Source organism: Panthera pardus, unplaced genomic scaffold (genome assembly GCF_024362965.1).
Source record: "Panthera pardus isolate Hobbes unplaced genomic scaffold, ASM2436296v1 HiC_scaffold_20, whole genome shotgun sequence".
Lineage (NCBI taxonomy): Eukaryota > Metazoa > Chordata > Mammalia > Carnivora > Felidae > Panthera > Panthera pardus.
The window spans coordinates 72,981,226-73,004,193 of record NW_026526766.1 but is presented as its reverse complement, the minus strand read 5'-3'; the positions used below and the strand labels follow the sequence as shown (position 1 = coordinate 73,004,193).

At 42.2% G+C, this 22,968-nt stretch overlaps 2 protein-coding genes across 8 annotated transcripts; one reads left to right on the top strand and one right to left on the bottom strand.

The window, feature by feature from the left end:
* Positions 1-249: 249 nt before the first annotated feature.
* PRPF4 (pre-mRNA processing factor 4) lies at positions 250-16,134 on the bottom strand. 4 transcript variants are annotated; one of them, XM_019454126.2, is made up of 14 exons: positions 16,002-16,134; positions 15,072-15,249; positions 13,841-14,027; positions 10,244-10,331; positions 9,644-9,723; positions 9,378-9,471; positions 8,822-8,916; positions 7,600-7,658; positions 6,538-6,661; positions 4,847-4,936; positions 2,291-2,413; positions 2,073-2,180; positions 1,864-1,982; positions 250-1,342 (listed from the first exon to the last, which is right to left on the bottom strand). In XM_019454126.2, the coding sequence occupies exons 1-14, from the start codon at positions 16,026-16,028 to the stop codon at positions 1,149-1,151; spliced, it is 1,566 nt and encodes a 521-aa protein (XP_019309671.1). In that variant the 5' UTR covers positions 16,029-16,134; the 3' UTR covers positions 250-1,148. The 4 variants fall into 4 exon arrangements, with proteins under 4 accessions (XP_019309671.1, XP_019309670.1, XP_019309669.1 ...); XM_019454125.2 differs by having other exon boundaries at positions 15,072-15,252; positions 16,002-16,116; XM_019454124.2 differs by lacking the exon at positions 16,002-16,134 and adding an exon at positions 15,467-15,890 and having other exon boundaries at positions 15,072-15,252.
* A 79-nt stretch (positions 16,135-16,213) lies between these two features.
* On the top strand, positions 16,214-22,750 carry CDC26 (cell division cycle 26). Of its 4 annotated transcripts, none has more exons than XM_019454147.2 (4): positions 16,217-16,357; positions 18,067-18,182; positions 18,835-18,956; positions 22,320-22,750. In XM_019454147.2, exons 3-4 carry the CDS (start codon positions 18,876-18,878, stop codon positions 22,494-22,496), a joined length of 258 nt encoding a protein of 85 aa, XP_019309692.1. In that variant the 5' UTR covers positions 16,217-16,357; positions 18,067-18,182; positions 18,835-18,875; the 3' UTR covers positions 22,497-22,750. The 4 variants fall into 4 exon arrangements, with proteins under 4 accessions (XP_019309693.1, XP_019309692.1, XP_019309690.1 ...); XM_019454145.2 differs by lacking the exon at positions 18,067-18,182 and adding an exon at positions 18,225-18,333 and having other exon boundaries at positions 16,227-16,357; XM_019454146.2 differs by lacking the exons at positions 16,217-16,357; positions 18,067-18,182 and adding exons at positions 16,393-16,762; positions 18,225-18,333.
* The last annotated feature ends 218 nt before the right edge of the window (positions 22,751-22,968 follow it).

Below are 22,968 nucleotides of genomic sequence, written 5' to 3'. Positions count from 1 at the left end.
CTGGGATGGACAGAGGTGAAGGTAACCACTGCAGGACCAAGGAGCACGAATGACAGAGTCCAGACACGCCTCACCGCTAGTCTGGCCCACAGTCCAACAGTCTCTACGAAAAACTATAAGGAGACTGGAACTGGAATAAGCCATATTTAATATCATCCGTTGTATCTCAAACCAAAAACAACAAAAAAGGGGGGGGGGGGCTTCTATGGACCGATGGCTGCGATTCAGAAAATGCTTAATGATACAAAATAAGTTTTTAAAGGACAGTTTTTATGACAGAATTTTACTCTGTAGCAAGTGTGTAATAAAGAAAAAAAAGAAAAGGTTTATGTTCAGGAATGCCCACTAGGGTTTTTTCCAGTCACCTGGACACACAGGGTGCGTCCTCTAACCAACACAGAGGAGGTGGCACAACACAGACTTCACGTTTGCGTCCTACAAATTTCACTGCATCTTGACACAACGGCCTAGCTTTGGGCTGACACGAAGGATGCCAAACTTCAGAGCAAAATGGAGGATTATTTTCTGACAGGGCCAATGTTCAGTTCTGAGCTTCCTGCTGCAGTGAGCATTCCATTCGAACTCAACAGGAAGAGGTAAAATCTTTGCTGCATCGCCCTGAGCACAGCTGTGGTCTACCTCTTCATTTCCCTTCTCAAGGTAGAGGAAAGGTTCCCACTGTCAGGCATCGGTTAACCAGTGTGTGGTGAGAAGTGCCTCTTAAGTTGAGGGCTTCCAGACTACAGGCCAGCCACCTTGCTCTGTGGGTCACATGTAGTCCTGAAGCATGTACCATGTAATGGAAAGCCAAGTTTCAAAATTAAAAATGGAGCCAGTCATAATCCTGAGTGCGGTGAAGGAGGCAACAAGGCATTCAAACAAAAGATTAACAAAAAACAATGTCTACGCAGTCCATGGCAGGGCTTGAAGATGAAAATTAAAATTTCAACTATGAAATGGGTTCATCAACACCCAGAGGCTTGGCTGCCTACCTGGAGTGGAGGGAGGCCCGGAGATCCAATTCTTTAGAGGGTCTACACACGATAACTGGCAAAAAACGTGATAGGACAAAAAATATCAATCCCTTTCTTTTGAAAATGGTTCTTAAGGGAGAGCTTGAGGTTAGAGTCCTTTTTCCACGGTCCTGCCTATTCAGCCATCCAGAGCTTGAAGGTCCTGTCATAAGAGCAAGTGGCTATGAGCTGCCCATCAGAAGAAATGTCTAGGCCCATCACTTTGCCTTCATGGCCAGCCAAAGTCTTCAGTGGGGACCAGCCTGGGTGTGTCCAGATCTTGGCTGTGTTGTCGTAAGCACCAGTAAGCAAGAAATTCCCATGGATAGCTTTAAGAGAAAAGGGGAGCTGCTTGAGGAATTCACATATCAAAAGAGCAAAGAAAATAAAAGCACAAAAATCTGCTAGAACATATGATTTTGAAAAAGAAGGGATTTCCCCATTTAGAAAAGTCCAACATTCTCATCTACATTCCTATAAGGCCTCCAGGAAAATGGGACTACAAGCAGACTTAGGGAAACAAGTAACATTATTAAGTTCTTCTGGCTCTTTCCCTGACAATCTGTTCACAGTAATATTAAGGATTCAGTGCTTACAACTTTCATGGAAAAAAAAAAAAATGACTCAAAGCATTTATGAAAGTCTTCTTTACTTCCTGAAACAAGAAGCAAGCTGTGCCAGAGCTGTGTCTGAAAATACGCTACGGCGAAGGAAATTAGAATTTGCTCCTTCTTCACCAGGGGCCAAATCCTCTCCTGTCACACTTCCGAGTGAAGCCAAAGCCTAGCCTGCATCCCGTGAAGTACAATCTGTCTGTCCTGTGAACGGGCAAACCGGGAGGAAAACTTACGCTCAAACTTGACACCGGTCACTAAGTTCTGATGGGCGGGGATGGTATAGACACAGCGCCGCTGCCGGAGGTCCCACACTTTGCAGGTGTTGTCACCGCTGCCGGTTGCAATGTGGTAGCTGTGGATCAGGTGTAGTATCGAAGTCAGAAACAAAGATACATTGTGACCAATAACCCTTCCCACCTGTCATTCAATGAGTTTATTTTACCCATTGGGGGAGAAATTTATTCCATAGATTTCCTTCAGGTGGCCTTCTAGGAACATGATACACCGTCCTGTACGCAGGTCCCAAACACGACCAAATGCATCCAGTCCCCTGACAAAAGAATTTATAAATGAACACTCTGAATCCATTTCTCCGTGGAAGCAAGGATACATAAGAGGCGAACCACTGAGCTGCCCCTGGCTATGTGGAAGAGGGCTTACCCAGTGCCAGCCAAAGAGCCATCCTGATGGAAGGCGATGTCATACACGCCCATGCTGTGGCCTTCCTGATGCAGGATCTCCTCTTGAGCCTCTAAATCCCATAAGCGCCATGAGCGGTCATAGCTACAAAAAAAAATTAATTAGAAATTAACTAGCAGATATTCAGTTCCTACAATGTGTTACAAACACTTGTAACTTAAATTATGCTTCTGAAACTACTTGTACAACCGTATTAACAAGAAATTCTTTTCTGGTATAAACAATACCTCAACAACTAAGCATATCTGTCTTGAGTGCTAACTGGGAAACCATGGACTTCCTAGTAACTTACTTCAGTGGCTATTTTAAGAATACAATTTCCTAAGAATGGCCCAGCAAAGGCTGTTGCCTTCTTTCTTTCTCAGTTCAACTGTTAAGTTTTTTTACTCACTGACTATTTGTTGGGCCTTCAACTGATGCTGGAGAGACAAAGAACAATAAGCAGATAGATCAATGCAACAGATGAGAAAGTATAGGAAGAGACCTACACAATTTTGGTCAAAGATATTCAAATGAGACCATTAACACCATTTCAATAGGGAAAACAAAGTCTCTTTAATAAATGCAACTAGAGGGGCACCTGGATGGCTCAGCTGGTGGAGCACGTGACTCAGTCTCAGGGTCATGAGTTCAAGACCCACATTGGGGTAGAGATTACTTAAACAAACGTAAAAAGCAAAAAACGAAAAACACCTTAAACAACAAAAATATGTTCGTATAAAGCACTATATGAGAATGTTCATGAAACCTTTATTCTGAGTGATCCAAACCTGGAAAAAGCCCAAATGTCCTTCAGTAAGACAAGGGATAAGTAAACTGTGGCAGAGTCACACAACTGAATACTCCTCAGCAATAAAAAGAAACTTCTGGGGCAGCTGGATGGCTCAGTCGGTTAAGCATCTGACTTCAGCTCAGGTCACGATCTAGCAGTTTGTGGGTTCGAGCCCCGCATTGGGCTCTGTGCTGGCAGCTCAGAGCCTGGAGCCTGCTTCAGATTCTGTGTCTCCCTCTGTCTGCCCGTCCCCTATTAATGCTGTCTCTGGTCTCTGTCTCTCTTTCAAAAATAAATAAACATTAAAAAAAAAAAATTAAAAAAAAAAAAAAGGAAACACGCAACATAAATGAATCTTAAAAACATTATACTGACTAAAAGAAGCCAGCCACAAAAGAATAAAAAGTATGAACAGACAGAATTAATTTACAGCGATAGAAATCAGATCAGTGGTTGCTCTGGAAGCGGGGAGTCCATTAGGAAGGGACATGAAGGAACTTTCTAGGGTGATGGAAATATTCTATTAAAAGGAATGTGGGTTACATGAGTGCATGAAAATAAGTCCATTCTATTACATGTAAATTACATCTCAATTAAAAAGTTCTTTAACACATTCTGCCCTCAATGAACTTACAGAACCAGAAAAGGAAACCAATTTGCACTCTTTTAACAAAGATTTTATTATCTTTTTTCTGAAAAAATTTTAATGTTTATTTTAGAGACAGAAAGAGAGTGCTTGTGTGCACAAGCCAGAGAGAGGCAGAGAGAGAGGGAGACACAGAATCCAAAGCAGGCTCCAGGCTCGGAGCTGCCAGCACAGAGCCCGACGCAGGGCTCACAAACTGTGACATCATGACCTGAGCTGAAGTCGGATGCTTAACCGACTAAGCCACCCAGACGGCTCTAAAGATTTTATTTTTAAGTAATCTTTGCACCCAACATGGGCCTTGAACTTATAAATCAGGGATCAAGAGTCACATGTTCTACTGCCTGAGCCAGCCAAGTACTCCAGAAAGGGAGACTGATTTGTAAGCAGAGAGATTACAATACAACGTGTGGCAGAAACAAAACAAAACATTGGTAAAGAGAATATGGGGCACCTAAATGGCTCAGCTGGTTGAGCGTCCAACTCGATTTTGGCTCAGGTCATGACGCCAGGGTCATGGGATTGGACCCCGCATCGGGCTCCACGATGAGCATGGAGCCTGCTTTAGATTCTCTCTGCCCCTCCCTGACTCCCTTAAAAAAGAAAAAAAGTGAAAGTTCTAGTTTTCTGGCAATTAGTGACTGAAATTTCTGATTAACTGCAATTTAAAAGCAAATACACTTGGGGGCACCTGGGTGGCTCAGTTGGTTAAGCACCCAACTTCGGCTCAGGTCATGATCTTGAGGTTTATGGGTTTGAGCCCTGTGTCAGGCTCTGTGCTGACAGCTCAGAGCCTGAAGCCCACTTAGAGTTCGGGGTCTCTCTCTCTCTGTCTCTCTCTGCCCCTACCCTGCTCCTGCTATGTCTCTCTCTCTCTCTCTCTCTCTCTAAAATAAATAAACATTAAAAAAAAAACTAAAGAAAAAAACAAAAGCAAATACACTTGGTAATAACTTTATAATCCTCTTTTCGGATTTTGAGTCATTGCAGTCCAAGAAAATCCTACTTGAAGATTTCTGTTCTTAAAATTTACTTGGCAGTTAGTCGTAAAGGTTAACAACATGCCATGGGCCTGTATGAACAGAACAGGATGGCTTACCAAGTGGTGCCCAAGAAACGTCCTGATGGATGCCACATTACACGGGCCACACGTACTGTATGGCCTTCAATATCTGCCACTGGTTCATCACTGAAAAAGACACAAATACAAGTGAGTAAGCTATTTTATAGTCATAAATGTTCATTGAATTTGTTAACTGTTGTGACTGATGTACCCATTCTGTATGATTTAATAGACTATGTAACTAAACTCATAGTTTATTAAAAATGCAAGGCTTTTTTTTTTTTTTTTTTTAATTTAAGGAACAATTTATGTTACTTTCCCAAGTTTTAAAAGATTTGGGACTATTTCATGTGCTTACAAGGCAAAACTGCCCAAAGTATTTCGATAAACAACTATCTATCTTTCTATATCTCAATTCACTGTGATAATCAACTCTTTAATTTTTAAATGTTTATTTGTTTTTGAGAGAGAGACACAGTGAAAGAGGAGGGGCAGAGAGCCTGATGCGGGGCTCCAACTCACGAACTGTGAGATCGTGACCTGAGCTTAAGTCAGACGCCCAACCAACTGAGCCACCCAGGTGCCCCGATAATCAACTCTTAATGCTGTTCTCATTTACGATTAGAGAAAAATAAAAGATAATTCAGCCTGACAAGCAAAATAGTCTCCTTACACCAAAGGAGTGTTAAGATTCTAGAAAGAAAACATACTTTGATGGAGATATGAAGCTACAGAAATCAAACAGTTTTGGTGCAAGTGGATTACAGATAAATTTTCCTCAAACTTTAGCTTGTTGAAGGATCCACATGAAAAAAGGAACTCCTAAATAGACGCTTAGTTTCGTTTTGGTAACCATTAAATTCTCCTCCCCAGTAATCACAGAAAAAAAGTTCTGAAACACCAGTGAAAGGAAATAAACACAAACCCTAAGGAGGGCAATTAAAAAGGGAACTTTGTCAATGTGCATACATAGAGCTAATCAAAGCCCTAGGGAACAAATATTGCTAAGTGATATGAAGCCAATTAAAACCTGCTCTGCTCAGAAGACAGACCCTATCTGGCAAAGGATGGAGAAACTAATTAGCCCTCTACAGAAACCTGGAATTAAAGTCTCATGTGCTTTCCCAAAGAAAAAAAAAAAACTAAGCAACTGAATTCAGATTTCTTTTAGCCAGCAAAGTGCTTTCAAAAATTTTTTGGAATACAACCATCATAAACATGTTAAAAACAACAACATCATCAACTGTTATAATGGGAGAATACAGGCTAGGCAAAGGAGGAAGCAGTTGGGAGGAGACATCAGTTCCTTGGCAAGACTGTCAGACAGAACTTCACTTTCCTCTCCCCTAGTGCCCATCTGCTAGGAACCAATGTGCTGCCAAGAATATTATCTTTAGTCAATCTACCAAATGGTGCATTTCTCCAATGTCAATGTATTGCATAGGAGGTGTAAATATATCTTTCCAGAATAACTGGAGGGGGAAAACAATGGCCACTGTGTTAGAGGCAAAAATTGAGGTCCAAAGTTAACAAATAAGAAAAACCAGATCCAACTCCTTTGGTGAGAACAGGTCTAAGAAAGAAATCCTACATTCCACATTCACACCAAGCTCCCTGGACTCTCAAGATCATCCCTGGAGTTAAATGCCAGATTTTCAGGTCCCAAGGACCAACCAAGCAATTATTTACCTTAGTGACTGCAGTATCGACAGAACAGTAATATTTACCTGTCAAGGCTCCAAAGCTTCACAGAACCATCAGCAGCACAAGATGCCAGATTGACATCTTTCTGGTCCAAGGAGACAGTGGATTTTGGATGGAATACAATTGCTCCTACGTTTGTGTTATGGCCTGAAGGGGTGTAAGAGATGAAAGTTAAAGGGTCCCCACTCGTTTTTTTTTTTTTTTTTTTTTTTAATTTATTCCCCTCCCTTCCCAGAAGCGGGTCCCTACTCCTTATAATTTATGTGTGAAAACAGACTATGATGAGTAACACAGACAAGTATTAGAGAACATGTGGACAGGTAAGAGTAGTAGGGTGACTACTCAACTATTAAAAAAAAAAACTGTTTTAACTTAAATCAATATTTAAATTACAAGGGTGCCTGGGTGGCTCAGTTGGTTGAGCGACTGACTCTTGGTTTCAGCTCAGGTCATGATCTCAGTTTCTTGAGTTTGAACCCTGTTCTGGGCTCTGCACTGGCAGAGTGGAGCCTGCTTGGGATTCTGTCTTCCTCCCTCTCTGCCCTCCCCCCACTCATGCTCTTTCTCAAAATAAAAGACAAACTTAAAAAAAAAAACCAAAACATTTAAATTACATTAAAAAAAGCAAAACAAAGGGGCACCTGGGTGGCTCAGTCGGTCAAGTGTCCAACTCTTGATTTCAGCTCAGGCCATGATCTCAGGGTTTCCTGAGTTCGAGCCCCATATCGGGCTCCATGCTGACAATGCAGAGCCTGCTTCAGATTCTCTCTGCTCCCTCACCCTCACACTGCCTCTCTCTCAAAATAAATAAACTTAAAAAAGGTGCAAAACACAAACAACCTTTATTTATTTGGTCTAGAGACTGTACAATGCCAGAGTGGGGTTGTACACGAGAGAATAGTGGTTTGTGTATAAGGTCATTATGTTCCCACCTTGTGGTCAGAGAAAACCAAACCCTGTCAATTCAAATCAAAAATTAATCTTGTGTGCACTGGGTCTGAGTGTCAGGCAGAGTATTAGTTTCACTGTCTGAAGAGGGTTCACGCTGGGAAAACGAGTGACATACAAACAAGATTCTAACTCACCTCGGAGAGTGTGAAGGAGGTTGCAATCGGGAACAGACCAGAGCTTGCAAAGCCCACTCCTATCAAATACAAAGGAAAGCATCTCAGCCAGGGTTGGTCTGGGAAGGAAAAGGTACCTTGGTAACATTCCTAAAGCACAATCTCTTCTCACCCCCCAAAAACTTTACAGTGGCACACAGAAAAAGAAAGCTTATCATTTGATGGTTTACAGAAGAAAGCTATATGCACGTCTCACGCAACCTGAGGCCTCTACAGGACTGTAGTTAATATAGTACAAGCTATTCTCCTCAACGTCTAGAGTGATCGGTGAGGAAAGATAGGACAAATTAAACTATCCAACAGTAATATCAATAATCATACTAACTCCTTAAATATGAAGAGCACTTTACTACTTACGAAGTCCCTAAAATTTTTTAAAAAGACTTTATTTCAGAAAATTTCCAACAAATTACTTTTATTCCTATCATCTCAGTGATCCTTATAATAGACCTGTGAGGTACATAATGTGGGAATGATCATTTCTACTTCTAAGGAAGGTAGCGGAGGCTTGGAGAGGCGGGGGATTTGTGTAGGTCCTTCGCTTTCTCCTGAACCAGGCTCAATTTCTATCTAGTCAAGAAGTTCCTGTGCATGCAAAGTAAGGAAGTTTCTCTTCTCACTTGATGGCCATGTCCCAGGAAAATAACTGAATCACTAAATAGAACAACAAAATTATCACATCCTAAGGGCTTTCTGCATATGTGGCAATAACTAGAAAACAACAACAACAAACAGTAATTCGTGTTTACTGAGTCCTTACCACATAAGGCACACTATTAAGGTAAAATGGTTTACAACATTATCTCACCCTCCTTTACACATAAAGCAACTGAAGCTTACAGAGTACCTTGCCTGGGCTATCTAACTTAAAAAGAAAAGCTCTACTGAGGTGTGGATACTGGTCAGTCTATAAATCCACTATTTATCTGCTCCAAAACGCTAGCATCAAGAGCATGACTGGTGTGTCATGGATCTCTGGTGTCCCTTGTGAACAGGCAGAAGTATTATACCCAGACTATCTTGTATAATATAAGGGGAAAGTACTGGCATCTCTAGTTTGGTACGATCATGAGAAGCAGAGGAAAAGGACACAGAAATGAGCACCTAAGAAAAAGGCTGATCCCCCACCCCCCCGAACCTATCCTCCATTTAGGAAAAAATATCACGGTAAAATGGGACTTACCAACAAGCTGTGGCCAGCATTTTGGAATTAGGACTAAAGTGGCAGTAGGAGATAGGCCGATCATCCCCAATCTGACTGCAGAAATTATTCAAAGACTTAAAAAAAAAAAAAAAAGACAAACAGTAATCATTAATAGGCTGATCCAAGAGTTTTTTGGCTTTTCCACAATAAAAAAAACAACTTTCTGGTTTTAGCCACCCTCCCACCCCCACAAGATTCTTTTACGCTTCTGTTGTTAGGAGATACTTATGTTAACGAATGGAGTTAAGGCTCACCTGGAACTCACATGTATCTTTTACACTAGCAGTATCACTAGTTTCTGTGTCAGCTCAACACACCCAGGAAAACCATAGAGAGGGCTAAAGTACAGCTTTGACATATTCAAGGGGAACTGAAGTGTAGACCCACAGGCCTCTGTTAAGTCCTAATTACAGCAGGTTCCTGCCGCCGTAACTGCCACAGTTGCCTGTACCTTCCAAGAGGCAGACCGAAGTAGGCAATCTAATGTGTAGTTAAGAGCCCTTAATATATTAGACAATCACTGAGAGCATCTTACCCGGAGAGATTTGTGCAGCTCTTGCATTTGGGAGGTCCTCGTTGTCTCTGGAATCTCTTTATGGAGACGGGCCTCTTCTAAGCGTTTCATTGCCCTGTGACACAGAAACATTACTGTGAACAGACAGACTGGAAACGAAGGTCCACACAAGTATTCCTACCATCAGTTTCATTTAAGAACCACCAGTCTTTATAAAACAGATCATCACTGCTTAAGAGAAAACAAGAAAAAATATGCTTCTTTCTCCTTCTAGAGGCTCTCTGTACCTTGGCAGCGAATAATTAGCAATCCACAGTCTAGCAACCTTCAGGCTGTTTGGTCCTTCATGGTACCAGGTTTGTTGATACTGAAATTTAAATTAAGAGCAAAAATGTTAAGTCTGAAGCATCCTGCTCATAGCTGTCAGTTCTCTATTGTAACTGTCTTGAAAAAAGGTGAATTAGTTCAGTCATAGGATGAAATCAGGCGTGTGTGCTTTTTACTGCGTGTGTGTGTGTTTTAAAGTAGGCTCCATGCCCAATGTGGGGCTTGAACTCACAAACCTGAGATCAAGAGTCATATGCTCCACCGACTGAACCAGCCAGGTGCCCCTCTACTGTGTTTTTATGAACTCTTATTGGATGGCTTCCGGTTCCTTGTTAGAAGTTACACTAGGAATGCTATGGGTTTTTCCATGTGTTGAAACCTACCTACCTTCATTTATACCCACACAGGAACCACAAACTATGGTCAACAACTATTCCTGAATGGTAGAATCCTCAAAACTTCCCTCCCCTCTAGCAAAGCAAACCCTGAAAACAGAAAATGAGAGAACTAACCCCTCATTTCCTTCATTTTATTACTGTGACGCCAAAGACATATTTTACCTCTTCTTTGGACTTCTTAGATTTCTCATCATCTTTTTTGGTCTTTTTTAAGGCATCAGTACCAACCACTGAGAGGATATTTCTTAACCTGTAACAAAAAAGATCAGAATTTAAATGGAGTTGAGATAAAGCTAGGAAAAATGTATCTAAGAAGAGAGAAAGCTTGCCCTACTCTCTCCATTTAAGGCAACATTAAGAGTCATATCATGCCTAAACTTCCAGCATGATTTTTCTTTTTTTAAGTTTATTCATTTTTTTAATAATCTCTAGATCCAATGTGAGACTCGAACTTACGACCCCAAGAACCAAGAGTCACATGCTCTACCAAATGAGCCACCCAGGCATCTCTCTAGTGTGATTTCTTTCACTCGGTCTTCTTCATTTAGAGATTGCTTAAATTGGACTATAAGCAATTACTGTTTTCAGTTTAGAGTCAACGAGCCGCAACACTGCTACCACTTGGTCTGTGAAGACAGCCAACCTTTGCTCCATGCCACAATATGCTGGATTACGCACTGAGGTGCTAAGTGTACAAAAACGACTAAGTAGCAGTTCTTCATTCCAAGTAGCATAATCCTGGGGGTTGGGAACGGGGGCGGAGAAGGGAGAAGGTGGATGGACAGAAAGTAACAGGGAACCACAATACGCTATAGTAAGTATTGACAGTGGTAACTGCTGGGCACTGAGGGGAAACAAAAGAAATACCTAACCTAGGCTTGAAGGGAAAATCAGGGATGGTTTCAGAGAGGTGTTCCCTACACTGAGTCCTCAATTAGTAAGGTCGACAGGTCAAGAATGGGAAAGGACAACTGAAGCTGAGGGTTCAACAAATGCAAAGGTCTGGAGATAGCAAAACATATTGAACTTGGAATCACAAATAGTTCAGTATGGCTGGAGCACCGAGTGCCAGAAAAGGGCTGGTGAAAGCTAGGGCTACAAACAGAAGTAGGGGCCAGGTCACAAAGAGCTCCTCATGCCATGGTAAAGACGGTTTACCTTTGAGAAAGATCCCTGGGGAAGTAGAGAGAATGGATTGAAGAGGGAATAATAAAGGCAGGGAAATCAGTCTACTATTTAGGAATCCCCGGAGTCTTAATGGTGGTCTGATTTAAGACAGAGGCAGTAGGGACTCAAGACATTCACCTAAGGGTCGCCATAGTAAGACTTTGCTGTTGGTTGGAAGATAAACAAACAACACTAAAAGTATACCCTTTGTAAATGCTATTGAGAGAGTAACGTTCTAGGAGAGGTAATAAAGAAGGGGCTTACTTTATAAGGGGTCAGGTGATAAAAGTCTTCTTTGAGAAGGTGGCACTTATGCTGAAACCAAAAGAATAAAAAGGCTTTAAAAGGCAAGAGAGGGGAGGGGTGCCTGGGTGGCTCAGTTGGTTAAGCATCCAACTTTGGCTCAGGTCCTGATCTCCTGGTTTGCGGTTCGAGCCCGACGTCGGGGTCTGTGCTGACAGCTCAGAGCCTGGAGCCTGCTTCAGATTCTGTGTCTCCCTCTCTCTCTGCCCCTCAATGCTCCCACTCTGTCTCTCTCTCTCAAAAGTGAACAAACATTTAAAAAAAAAAAAAAAGGCAAAAAGAAAAATTAAGTGAAAAAACAGAAAAAAGAGTTTGAGTATTCCAGGAAGACCCTTAAGGCTACTAAGTCTATTAAATTGAGGAAGAGAGGCACAAAAGATTAAAGAGTATGATCCACAGTTTTTTTACTCCATGTTGTTGTTTTTAATGTTTATTTATTTTGAGTGAGACAGAGTGAGAGAGACGGAGGAAAGACGGGGAGAGAGAGGGAGTGTGGGGAGAGAGAGGGAGAGGGAGAAATGTCTCAAGCAGGCTCCACGCTCAGTCAGGAGCCTGATGTAGGGCTCGATCCCATGACCCTGGGATCATGACCTGAGATGAAATCAAGAGTCAGACGCTTAACTAAGCCACACAAGCACCCCTACTCTATGTTTAATAAGAAGACACTGTTGGATTTTAAGCAAGCAATACCACAAGTCTGGGACTATTACAATCATCTAGGTGTGAAAGCAATGAAGGTAGAGAAAAGAGGAGGTACATTTGGGCACAAATCTAGAACAGACTAGATTTTGCTGACGGATTACAAAGGAGGTAAGGCAACTGAAAACTGTGAATGGTAATGTTATTTAAAAGGAGAATAAGACAAGGGAGGGAAACAGATGAGTTTGATTTATACATGTCCAGTTTGAAGTACCTACAGAATATCTAGGCTACAAATAGGGATCTGGGAGTCCTCAGAATATACATGGTAAACAATGCCACGGGAGTGGATCTCATCGCCCAGGATGAGTGTAGAATCAAGACAAAGAACTGCAGTATATAAAGGTTAGGCAGGGAAAAAAAGAGGCTTAGAAGAATTAGCCAGAGAAATCGGAGAAAAATTAGGATTTGGTTTATGAAAGGGAGTGTTTCAAAGAGGGAGTAGCTGACAGTGTACCAGGGCTATTCTCAGTAAAGATAAATTAGTGACCTTAATAAAGAGCAATTTCAATGTGGCAGTGGTCGGTTTGCTGATGAATAAATGAGGGGTAAGGGCCCAAAGAAAGTAAATGCAGTAAGTGAGGAGTAGCTGAGCCTCAAGGAAAAGGGGACCGGGGGGGAGGGGCAGGCTGTCATCCATGCTTCAGAGGAGCTCATCATACCCAGGGCTCATGGCTCAGTTCTCCTAGTACCAGGGGTAGGCAAGCGGTGGCACAGAGCACCTCCTCCAACACTGTGCTCTGGTAGAGAAAGCACTGACTGGTCCCCTCCCCAAGTTCCACTCTTCTGAAGTACCGTTTGCACCCCTCCCCCACTAGGACAACCAGCCCCCTCCCATCTGGGAGCTGCCTTTTCTGTCTGTCCTTTAGCCCTTCCTGGCCCCCAGCTACCTGCCCAGAGCTGCCCCCTCTTCTCCGTTCCTCCCACCTTGTGGCCAGCCAGCCTGGTTTTGTAAGATACTAGGTTGGTACACAGTGTTGTTTTTTTTTTTCCCCCTTGTTATTTTAAACAGGCCCAACATTATTGGTTCTATTTAATGGACACGAGATAATGGGAGAGGTTTAGTGACTAAATGCACAGACCATGCAAACCAGGAAAAAAAAATGATGAAAGGGAGAGATGGGACAGTGGACAGAAAGACAAGGGAGGTCCTCATAACTGTGTATGACTAGCCTGTCACTAAGAGACTCTGTGACCTTAAAATCACAAGAGGAACATCATCTGAAGAATAACCTTTCAATAATAACCAAAAAGTACTTATCGTTATGTTTTATGTCACTGGCAAAGAAAGCGTGTTGTCTAAATGTTCCAAGTTCGACAACAAATATTTACCCAACTCATAATTCCATACTGGGGAAAGGGGGTTCGTATATTAACACCCTATTCATAGTTTAGAAAAAAAAAATTAGTAATGGAGTAAAAAACTGGCCTACTTAGATCATGGGCTAAACTATATAAAAACAACTGAGTAACATATTTTATTAACATTACCTAAGACGTTCTATTAAAGTTTTACTACAAATATCAACTAAAATTGGAAAGTAGAACCTTGTGATTAAAGATGAGGGTAAAAATTTAGAAAGGGCACACCTTTCTCTTCTTTCAGCTGGACCCTCTCCAAAGAGTGTGATGGGCTCCCCCAAGGCTCTAAGGCAAGCCTTGACCTCTGAGTCATCAGTGGAAACATTGATTTGCCGGGCTCGCTTTCTTCTCTCAAACTCGGCTAATACTTCAGCCTGTCGTTCACTGATGTGCTCTTCAATTTCAAACACCTCTCCTATAAAAAGAACAGGCAACATCAACATAATCACCAGATCTTCTTCAAATAGGGGAAAAAATAAATGTCTTATAATTGGAGTCTGTGTATACCTCTAGGAACTAATCTAGTACATAAATTCATAGTTTACTGTTTCTCAGTTTATTAGATTGTGTCAAACACAAAAAACTAAACGGCACAGCTTTAAAAGGCAGGAAAATTGGAGGGGCCTGGGTGGTCAGTTGGTTGAGTTGTCTGACTCTTGATTTTGGCTCAGGTCATGATCCCGGGGTTGTGGGATCAAGCCCTATGTCGGGCACCGCACTGAGTGTGGAGCCTGCTTGGGATTCTTTCTTTCCCTCCTTCCCTCTGACCCCTCCCCTGCTCGCGCACTCACTCTCTCTCTCAAAAATAAAAAACAAAAACAATCTGTACATCACAGTTTCATTTATGAAAAAAATTACAAATTTTTACAGCTTTATTAAATTATTGAAAAACCCAGTTAATAAGGATTACATTTTCTACTTCACACATTTCTAGTTTCATTTCTTTCAAAATAAAAATAACTATTAGTTTTGTGACTTAAAACAGATTTCATTGAGTGTGAAAACTGGAGAACTAAAAGGGGAGAATGGTACAAACCACAGTAGCTTCAAATCAACGCCAGAACTATGTTAGATCTTCAGAAGACAAATGGAATCAATTTGAATCCAAACACATACTTATTAGGGGTGTATGGGTCAGTTAAGCTTGCAACTCAGGTTTACTTTCTGCTTAGGTTCATGAGTTTGAGTCCCACATCGGGCTCTGTGCTGAACAGGGCCCCACCCACTCGAGTTCTCTCTCTCAAAATAAATAAACTTCAATATACACTGAATAAATTCCTGGTAAAATTACTAACAAGTGAATGGAAGAAAAACTGTATAAAAGGTTTTAAGAAAAAGTCTCTCTGGATGTTGCTAACTGGGGTAGGCAAAGGACGGCCTTATAAAGATGCAAATTTAATTGAAAATTTTTTGACATTATAAAACCAAGATAATGAGGGACTCACAATTTGCATCTTACCAGAGGTTATGTTAATATTTCCTGCTTCAATTCCAGCTTTAAGTCCTTCTTTTCCCAAAATCCCAGACTCTCCTTTGGCCAGACGCTCCCTCTCCTTCTCTTCCAAACTTCCGTAATAGATATGTGGTTTCTTCACAACGGGAGCAACTAAGTCATCAGGTGCCTTAGTTTTGGTTGCCTGCTAAATCAAAGACCTGGATTAACTTAAGGCTCAGTCTTAGCAATTCACTAGGCTTCCCCCAAAGGACGGAGCTTCAATCCTATTTCCTCCCCAAAGGACAAGCTGGACACCAGTTAAGGTATCTTCACTGATTGGGTGGGGCGCGGGGGGGGGGGTGTCTCTTAATCACTTAGGTTCTGCAGACAGGAAGAGGCTGGAAAAACTAGTGAATTACTTTTGGTAATTTTTCTATCAAAGGTTTGCTTTGGCACATGTTCACATCATTCGGTGGCAATCTCTTCTTGGGTTTTATGAAACACCCGAGGCTTCGGCTCATCACAGGGGAAAGAAAGGATAACAAATAACCAACGCAATTATTAAGGGGGAACAAGTTAGTTACCGGCCTACACATTTCAAACGTTTTCAGTCGTAAGGCAACAGACATGAAGCTGGAAGGCCTTATTACAATTAAGAAGTCTGACACAGACATACATCTGGGCCACAACACTACTCCCTTTCAGAGCTCCGTTTCTGGACCAGTCGGAAGAGGTATTTACCGTTAGGGGCTGTAGTTAGAGATGCAAATCAACTAAAACACAGGCAAGCACTCAGAGATCAGGAAAACACGGCTGCGCTAAGGCAGGACCGAGTCTCGCAGCCTTTCACCCCAGTCCTCCACCGCCTTAGCCCGTTCCCGAGCGGCCCCAATCCCCAAGAACACCTTCCCAGCCCCCTTCGCGCTTCTTGCAGGAGTGAGCTGACATCCGTACCGTGGAGGAGGCTCGTGAGGAAGCCATGCCGAGCTCTGGAGCCGCGAAACCCCAGCCGAAGCCGAGATCTGCGTTTCAGACCGTCCACCGCGCGCCCAGCAAAGCGGAAGTACGTCACCGACCGGAAGTGGGCCGAGGGCCGACGCAGCGTCCTGGGTGACGGGTAGCATGATGGGAATCGTAGTAGGCGAGAGTCGTGGCGCCAATCGAAGAGCCTCTGAGGAAAGCGGGAGGAGGACGAGGTTCTGCAGGAGGGAGGTCCAGAGCAGTCTGGGAAGTGTAGTCCAGTGAGCTTAGCAGGAGACTCGCGGTGGGCGCCGGGGTTCCGGGAAGAGGCTGAGCTGGGTTGAAAAGAGGTAGGTGCGTCGAGTCGCGCGGCCCTGGGCTGAACTCCGGTAGCAAATGGAGGGCTTCCGAGGCCGGTTGTCGCTCTTGGCCCTAATAAGAGGGGCTTCACGCCTCCTGAGCGGAGGGCCATGTTGCCATGGACACCCTCTCCCTGGACTCGTGAGTGCCGCTCTGGAGCTGCGGAGGGAGTGCTGTTCTCCGCTGTGGGGACGTTGTCCCAGGGCCTTCCTCTGAGTTGGGTGAATTTTTGGTGTATTTGAGCAGTGGCGACAGATTAGGCTCAAAGAGCCCTCTAGCGCCAAAGTAAAAATAAAAACCCGGAGGAGGAGGTACGGCCTGCTTTTGTTGAAGTTTGTATTCAGCCCGGTCTTTGTGTCTGACTCCGAGTGAGATGATGCCCACGAAAGCGTCAGGTAAACTGAGCCCGGGCAACTCTGCGTGGCCCTGGGTTCCGCTGGGTGCTGGGACATCGGAGATAACAAGGCAAAGGTTTTGCCCCCGTGTTGGGGGTGGAGATGCTTAAACTATTGGTGTTTCTTGAGCTGGACAGCCCGCCCTCCCCTTCCCCAAGGGCAATTACAATAATAATAGCTATTGTTTATTGAGTGTTTACTAAATGCCAAGTCACGTTCTAGGAACTTGCTGTGCATTACGTCGTTCAATCTATACAACAACAGAGTACAGAAACCTGAGGAAACTAAGGGCCAGTGAAAGATGAAACTAATTGTCCAAGATCAGTGGCGGGTGGCATTAGAATCTCGCCCCCTGCCCTTTGGCCTCCTGAGGGAGCGCTTTTGCCCGTTACTCTGTACTGCCTCCTAGTGGCGAGCTTTTCACAGTTTGCAGAAAAGTGAAGAAAACCTGCAGCAGGGTTTTTCTTCCTTTTAAATATTCTTTCCTCCCTTATTCCCCCCTTGGAACTTTGGCTTCCTCTACCATTTGTTTACATTGAAATCAAGATAGTATTTGATTTCATACAAAGCAATTTTGAAATGTAATGTGCCAGCCGGTTCTGTTCCAAGCTTCCAGGGAGGATACATTTCTTCCTTCGTATACTTCAGAGTCTCTAGCTACTTCCTAGATAGATGTGATAATAATTTATATCTGTACATACTCTTTGAAAGTAAGCTCCACACCCAACATGGGGTTTGAACTCATGACCCTGAGATTAAGACTGTGTATGCACTACCTACCGACTGAGCCAGACCGACGCCCCTGTAATTGTACATACTCTAAAGGAGCTTTCACTGACATCATTCTCATTTAATTTTCACCATGTAGTTTTTATAGGAGGCTGACATTTACTAACCAAACTGAACAGCCTCGACTTCATTTTTAATATAGAGCTAATTTTGTCAGCTTCAGAGGGTTTCTGTGTTAAAATAAAAGTCCAAAGAAGGGGAGTGGGAAAGCGTAGCACAGCGTTCAAGAAAAGTTCGTTTCGTCTAATTGGGGTGTCTTAGTTTATTCAACAACACATTTACTGACTGGTTATTATAGATTCACACTACTTGGGGCAATGGAGACTATAAAGATGTTGCCCTCAACAGGTTGTGAACTCAGTTGGGGAGTTTCACTGTCTTTAAGGAAATTGTTTTTTGTTAGCATAAGCATCACCTTGGGTTTTCAGAGTGTTCTTTTGAGCCTCTTGGCGTACTTGTTCTCTCTGCCTGGAATGCCCTTCCTTACCCTCCTTTCTCTGGCTGCCCTTCACAAGTCAGCTTAGAGATCTCCTCCAGGAAGTGTTCCACATCCCTGTCTACCCCACACTCTGCCCAGACTGGATTGGGTGCCTGTGTGGTGCCATCGTGTTATCCTCATCATCTTATTAGAGTATGTTGCAATTTTCTGTTTACGTGTTTGTTTTCCCCACAGACTGCGACTATGCCTTTCAACTCTGTAGCCGGAGCACAAGAAGTGTTTGTTTAATGAATGACCTGTCCATTTAGGACCTATTTAGACCCTGAGGATAACCCCGTGAATTGTGAGTTATATGGAGTTTGCCTAAAATTTAGTAAACTGATTTCAGTATTCAGGAAATCTCTTACAGATTCACAGATCTCTTACAGTTCTCGCACAGAGCTGAACAACTTTAACGGCCATGTACTCTCCCACTAACTATACCGAATTAAGATGTGATCATTTATTTATTTAATTTATTTTTAAGATGTGATATTTTAACTTTATTCTCTAAGGTGGAATGTTTTTTTAAATGTGACTGGAGCATAAGATTAAGGCGATTATTACCTAGAATTCTCTTTTATAGGCAGCTTGCTCTTTTTTTTTTCCTTGAAAACTGTTTTTTTTTGGAATTGCGGAGTTACAGATCTCCATCATGTAATAATCATGACATCAAAGTGTCTGTGTGAACCCAAATGAGTCTTTTGTATCACTGTTCATTTAGCATGCATGCGGACAAATTGATCTTGTATTTGTAGCTGAGGTTTTTCCCCTCCAGTTTTTCCTCCTCTGCTATTTCTAATAGCTGACGGTTCACTGGGTCTGGCCCTTGGGGTTGATCTCATTATGCTGCGGCGAAAACCAACCCGCCTGGAGCTGAAGCTTGATGACATCGAGGAGTTTGAGAGCATTCGAAAGGACCTGGAGGTAAGAATACAACTTTTGAACCCTTAGGGATATTTAAAACAATAGCTCTTAACTTTTGAACTCCAGACGCTTAGACCAATAGCTTATTTGAAACCTCTATTTGGATGCTTTACAGGCATCTCAGACTTAATGTGTTAGTTTCCTGTGGCTTGCTATAACAAATTACCACAAAATTGGTGGTTTAAAACAACAGAAATCTATTTTTTTACCATTCTGTAGGCCAGAAATCTGAAATCAGTGTGAGTGGTCCCAAATCAAGGTGTCAGCAGGACCCATGCTCCCTCCAGAGGCTCTGGAGGAGAATCCGTTCCTTGACTCTCAGCTTCTGGTAGCCACTGGTATTCCTTGACTTGTGGCTACATCACTTCAATCTCTGTGTCCACGATCACATTGTTTTCTCTTGTTCTGTCTGTGAAATCTCCCTTGGCCCTCTCTTACAAGGATACATGTGATGGCGTTTAGGGCCCACCCAGATAATTCAGGATAATGTCTCCATTTCAAGATCCTTATCACATCTGCAAAGACCCTTTTCCCATGTAAGGCAACATTTAGAGGTTCAAGGATTAGGACCTAAGAGCTTTGGAGGTCACCGTTCAGCCTACTGAACTGAACACGTTAGAACAAAAAACCTCTTGATTTTTTTCCTCAAGGCGGTTCCACCTCAGTGTTCCCTTGTGGGTATCTATATAGATGCTCGAGCCAGAAATCTAGGAGTCACTCCTGAGTTCTAGCTTTTCCTTACCCTTTATTTTTTCCCTGTGCGTCTCCACGGTTACAACCCCAGTCCAAGTAACCATCATCTTTCTCTGTACAATCTCAGTTGCGTCTTAAATGGTCTTCCTACTTGCATTTTAGTTTCGTTAATCCATTCTCAATCAGGTTTCTAGAATGATCTTTAAAAATTTTCAGATCATGTCATTCCCCTGCTTAAAACTACTCATGGTTTCCTGCACATAGAATAAAATCTCAGTTCCTTACCATGGCCTACAAGATTTGGTATGTTCTGGCCCCTCGGGTTTTACCTCCTGCCATTCTTTGCTTTGGTCTCTGTACCCCAGGCACACTGGCTTTCTTCCATTTCCTTGAATATGCCAAGCTATTTTATCACTCGTGGCCTTTGCCCATGTTATTTTCCTCTCCCCCTTTCTTCATGTCTGTTTAAATGTCACTTTCTCAGTCTGAGATGCTGCTTCTGACCTATCCCAAGTTAAGGGTGTCATTCCCATCATGCTGTCACCATCTCACTAGGGTCTCTCAAAGCACTCTATTCTTTTACTTTACAGCATTTGTTATAATTTACAGTGATTTGCTTATTGTAAAAGCATTTATATTAGGAGCCTTGATTGTAGAAATCATGTCTGTCTGCTTCACTGTTGAGTTCCCAGCATCTGGTATGATGGTAGGAACTCCGTATGTTTTGTTTTGTTTTGTTTTGTTTTGTTTTTAAGTAGGCTCCACGTGGGGCTTAAACTCATGCCCCTGAGATCAAGACCTAAGTTGAGATCAAGAGTCAGACACTTAACCGACTGAGCCACTCAGGTGCCCCTCAGTATGTATTTTTAAGTGTAGCTTATCCCCCAGTATTAGATGTCCATTGATAAGACTTAAATTCTTTAGTAACCCTCAGAATAACTCCTTGACTCCTTAGGATGGTGTACAAAGCCCTTTGTGGCGTAGTCCTTGCTCATCTCTCCACTTTATCTTCCACTGACAAGTTATCTTTAATCTCAGTGCCTCTGCACACTCAGTTCTCTTTCCCTGAAATGCCCTTTCAGTATGGTTTAAACTTCAGCTGGAATGAGTCTCATAAAGTGTTGGCATACTGAACTTTGACTCTGCAGAATCAGCTCACTATTGAGTCAGTCTTTCTACTAAAGGCAATTATCCAGTGAGTTTGACCTGTTTTAGAGCAACTTAGGAATAGTTTTGCCTTAAACTAAACTTAAATGAAACCTATAGAAACTGGTATTTCATTTGTTACTGAAATTAGTTTAATTACATTTTGATGACTCTGGATTCTGAAACAGTCAGCAGTTATTCATGGTGGGAAGCCTTTTAAATGATTTCATTCCATTTGGACATTCTCAGTTTCTCATGGCTTATAAAATGATAGTATCCTTTGCCTTTTAACCTGTTTTCACTAAGGTATTTGGGGTGAACTTTGTAATGTTACTTATTGGTAATGTAGACTAACTAGAGAGTAACTCGGAAAGGTCATTTTATATACACACATACATATATATGTATAAAGTAACATCTTATTCAGTGTACTTCTATGATCTTGGCACTTACATGCGGAGTTCATTAGTAAGTGGTGAATAATAGTGGGGATTCCAGTGGCTAGAGTAGTCACTCTCCTAATGCACACTGGATAAAACGTTTGTTCATGCTCTCAGGGGATGTTATTATCTAATACCATCTTTATAGTTAGGTAGTAGTAGTTATGGGATCAGGGTTAGGCTGTCTTTGAAAATGATCAAACTGAGGGGCACCTGGCTGGCTTAGTCGGTGGAGCATGCAACTTTTGATCTCGAGGTTGTGAGTTCAAGCCCCACGTTGGGTGTAGGGATTACTTAAAAAATAAAAAAAAAAAGTGACCAAACCAAGACATGGACTTGAATTCTGCAGTCACTTGTGATGTAAGAGCCAACCCTTTTACCTGAAAACGAAATGAAACCTTGAAACACAGGCCTTTTGATAAGATAGCACAAAACCTTGTATTCCTGTGTTACATTTAATCTCATGGTGTTAGGGAAACTGTTAATTTCTGGTGGCTATTGCTTTACCACTTAATTTTTCCATCTGTTCTCTTGAATAATACATTTATTGAAACACCCTTCTCTCCCTCTTGTCTACCAACTCTTTTTTTCTTGTTTTATTGAGGAGTAACATATATCACTGTGTAAGTTTAAGACGTAGAGGATGATGGTGTGATTGACAGATATTGTGAAATGATGACCACAGTACGTTCAGCTAACATCCATCTTCTCATTATTATTTATCTTTCTAATTGCAGCTTCCTGCTCTGAAGCTGTACCACTGCACACCCAATTCTTCCTTCTTTGTGTCTCTTTGGTAGTGTGGACTTTCCTCTGTCATAGCCACGATCACCCTGTGTTGTCACTGTCTGTTTACCTGTTTCCCAGTTAGACTGTGACATCCTGGAGGGTAGGGGTTATATCTTTTATCACTATATCCCTGTATCCCCCTTGTACCCTTATTATCCATTTAAACCTAGGATTTCAGCTTATTATTCCATAGACCTTAACCCTAGACTTTACCGTATGCCTAGTGCATGGTAGGTGCTAAATGTTTGGTAATGGAAAGAATGTTGCCTAAATCCTAAAACTTTTATACTTTCAGAACCGTAAGAAACAAAAGGAAGAAGTGGATGTCGTAGGAATCAGTGATGGAGAAGGTGCCATTGGGCTCAGCAGTGACCCCAAGAACCGGGAACAAATGATTAATGATCGAATTGGTTATAAACCCCAACCCAAGCCCAACAATCGTTCATCTCAATTTGGAAGTTTTGAATTTTAGAGGCAGATTATCTTGCATGCCAGAGCCCTGGAATGGAGTAAAATGATGGCAGAAGTACAAATAAGGTTTAGAGAATTGAGTGCTTGAAGTCAAGCAGAATGTTTTACTCCTGCAGAGAAATACTTCTGCATAAGATAACTAATGCTTACCTTTCACTCTAAGTGGAAATCCAAACTCTAGTTTATCTCTGGAAAATTTGACTCTATAAAACTTGTCTGACTTTTGTTTTTAAAAATAAATCTATTTTTGGAAAAGTGTGCAACACCCTTAATGAAGTATAATAGTACTGTTAACCTCAAGACTTTGAAAGGTAATTGCTCCAAGAGGTGACATCATTCTTCCCACCTTTACTGAGTGTCTAAACACAGGACACTTGCAGTCACGGACTCATTCAACTTGTCTCTTCAGCAAGTATTTATTGAGTTTCTGTTATGTGCCAGGACCATTTTAGGCATTTAGTAACATCAGTGAA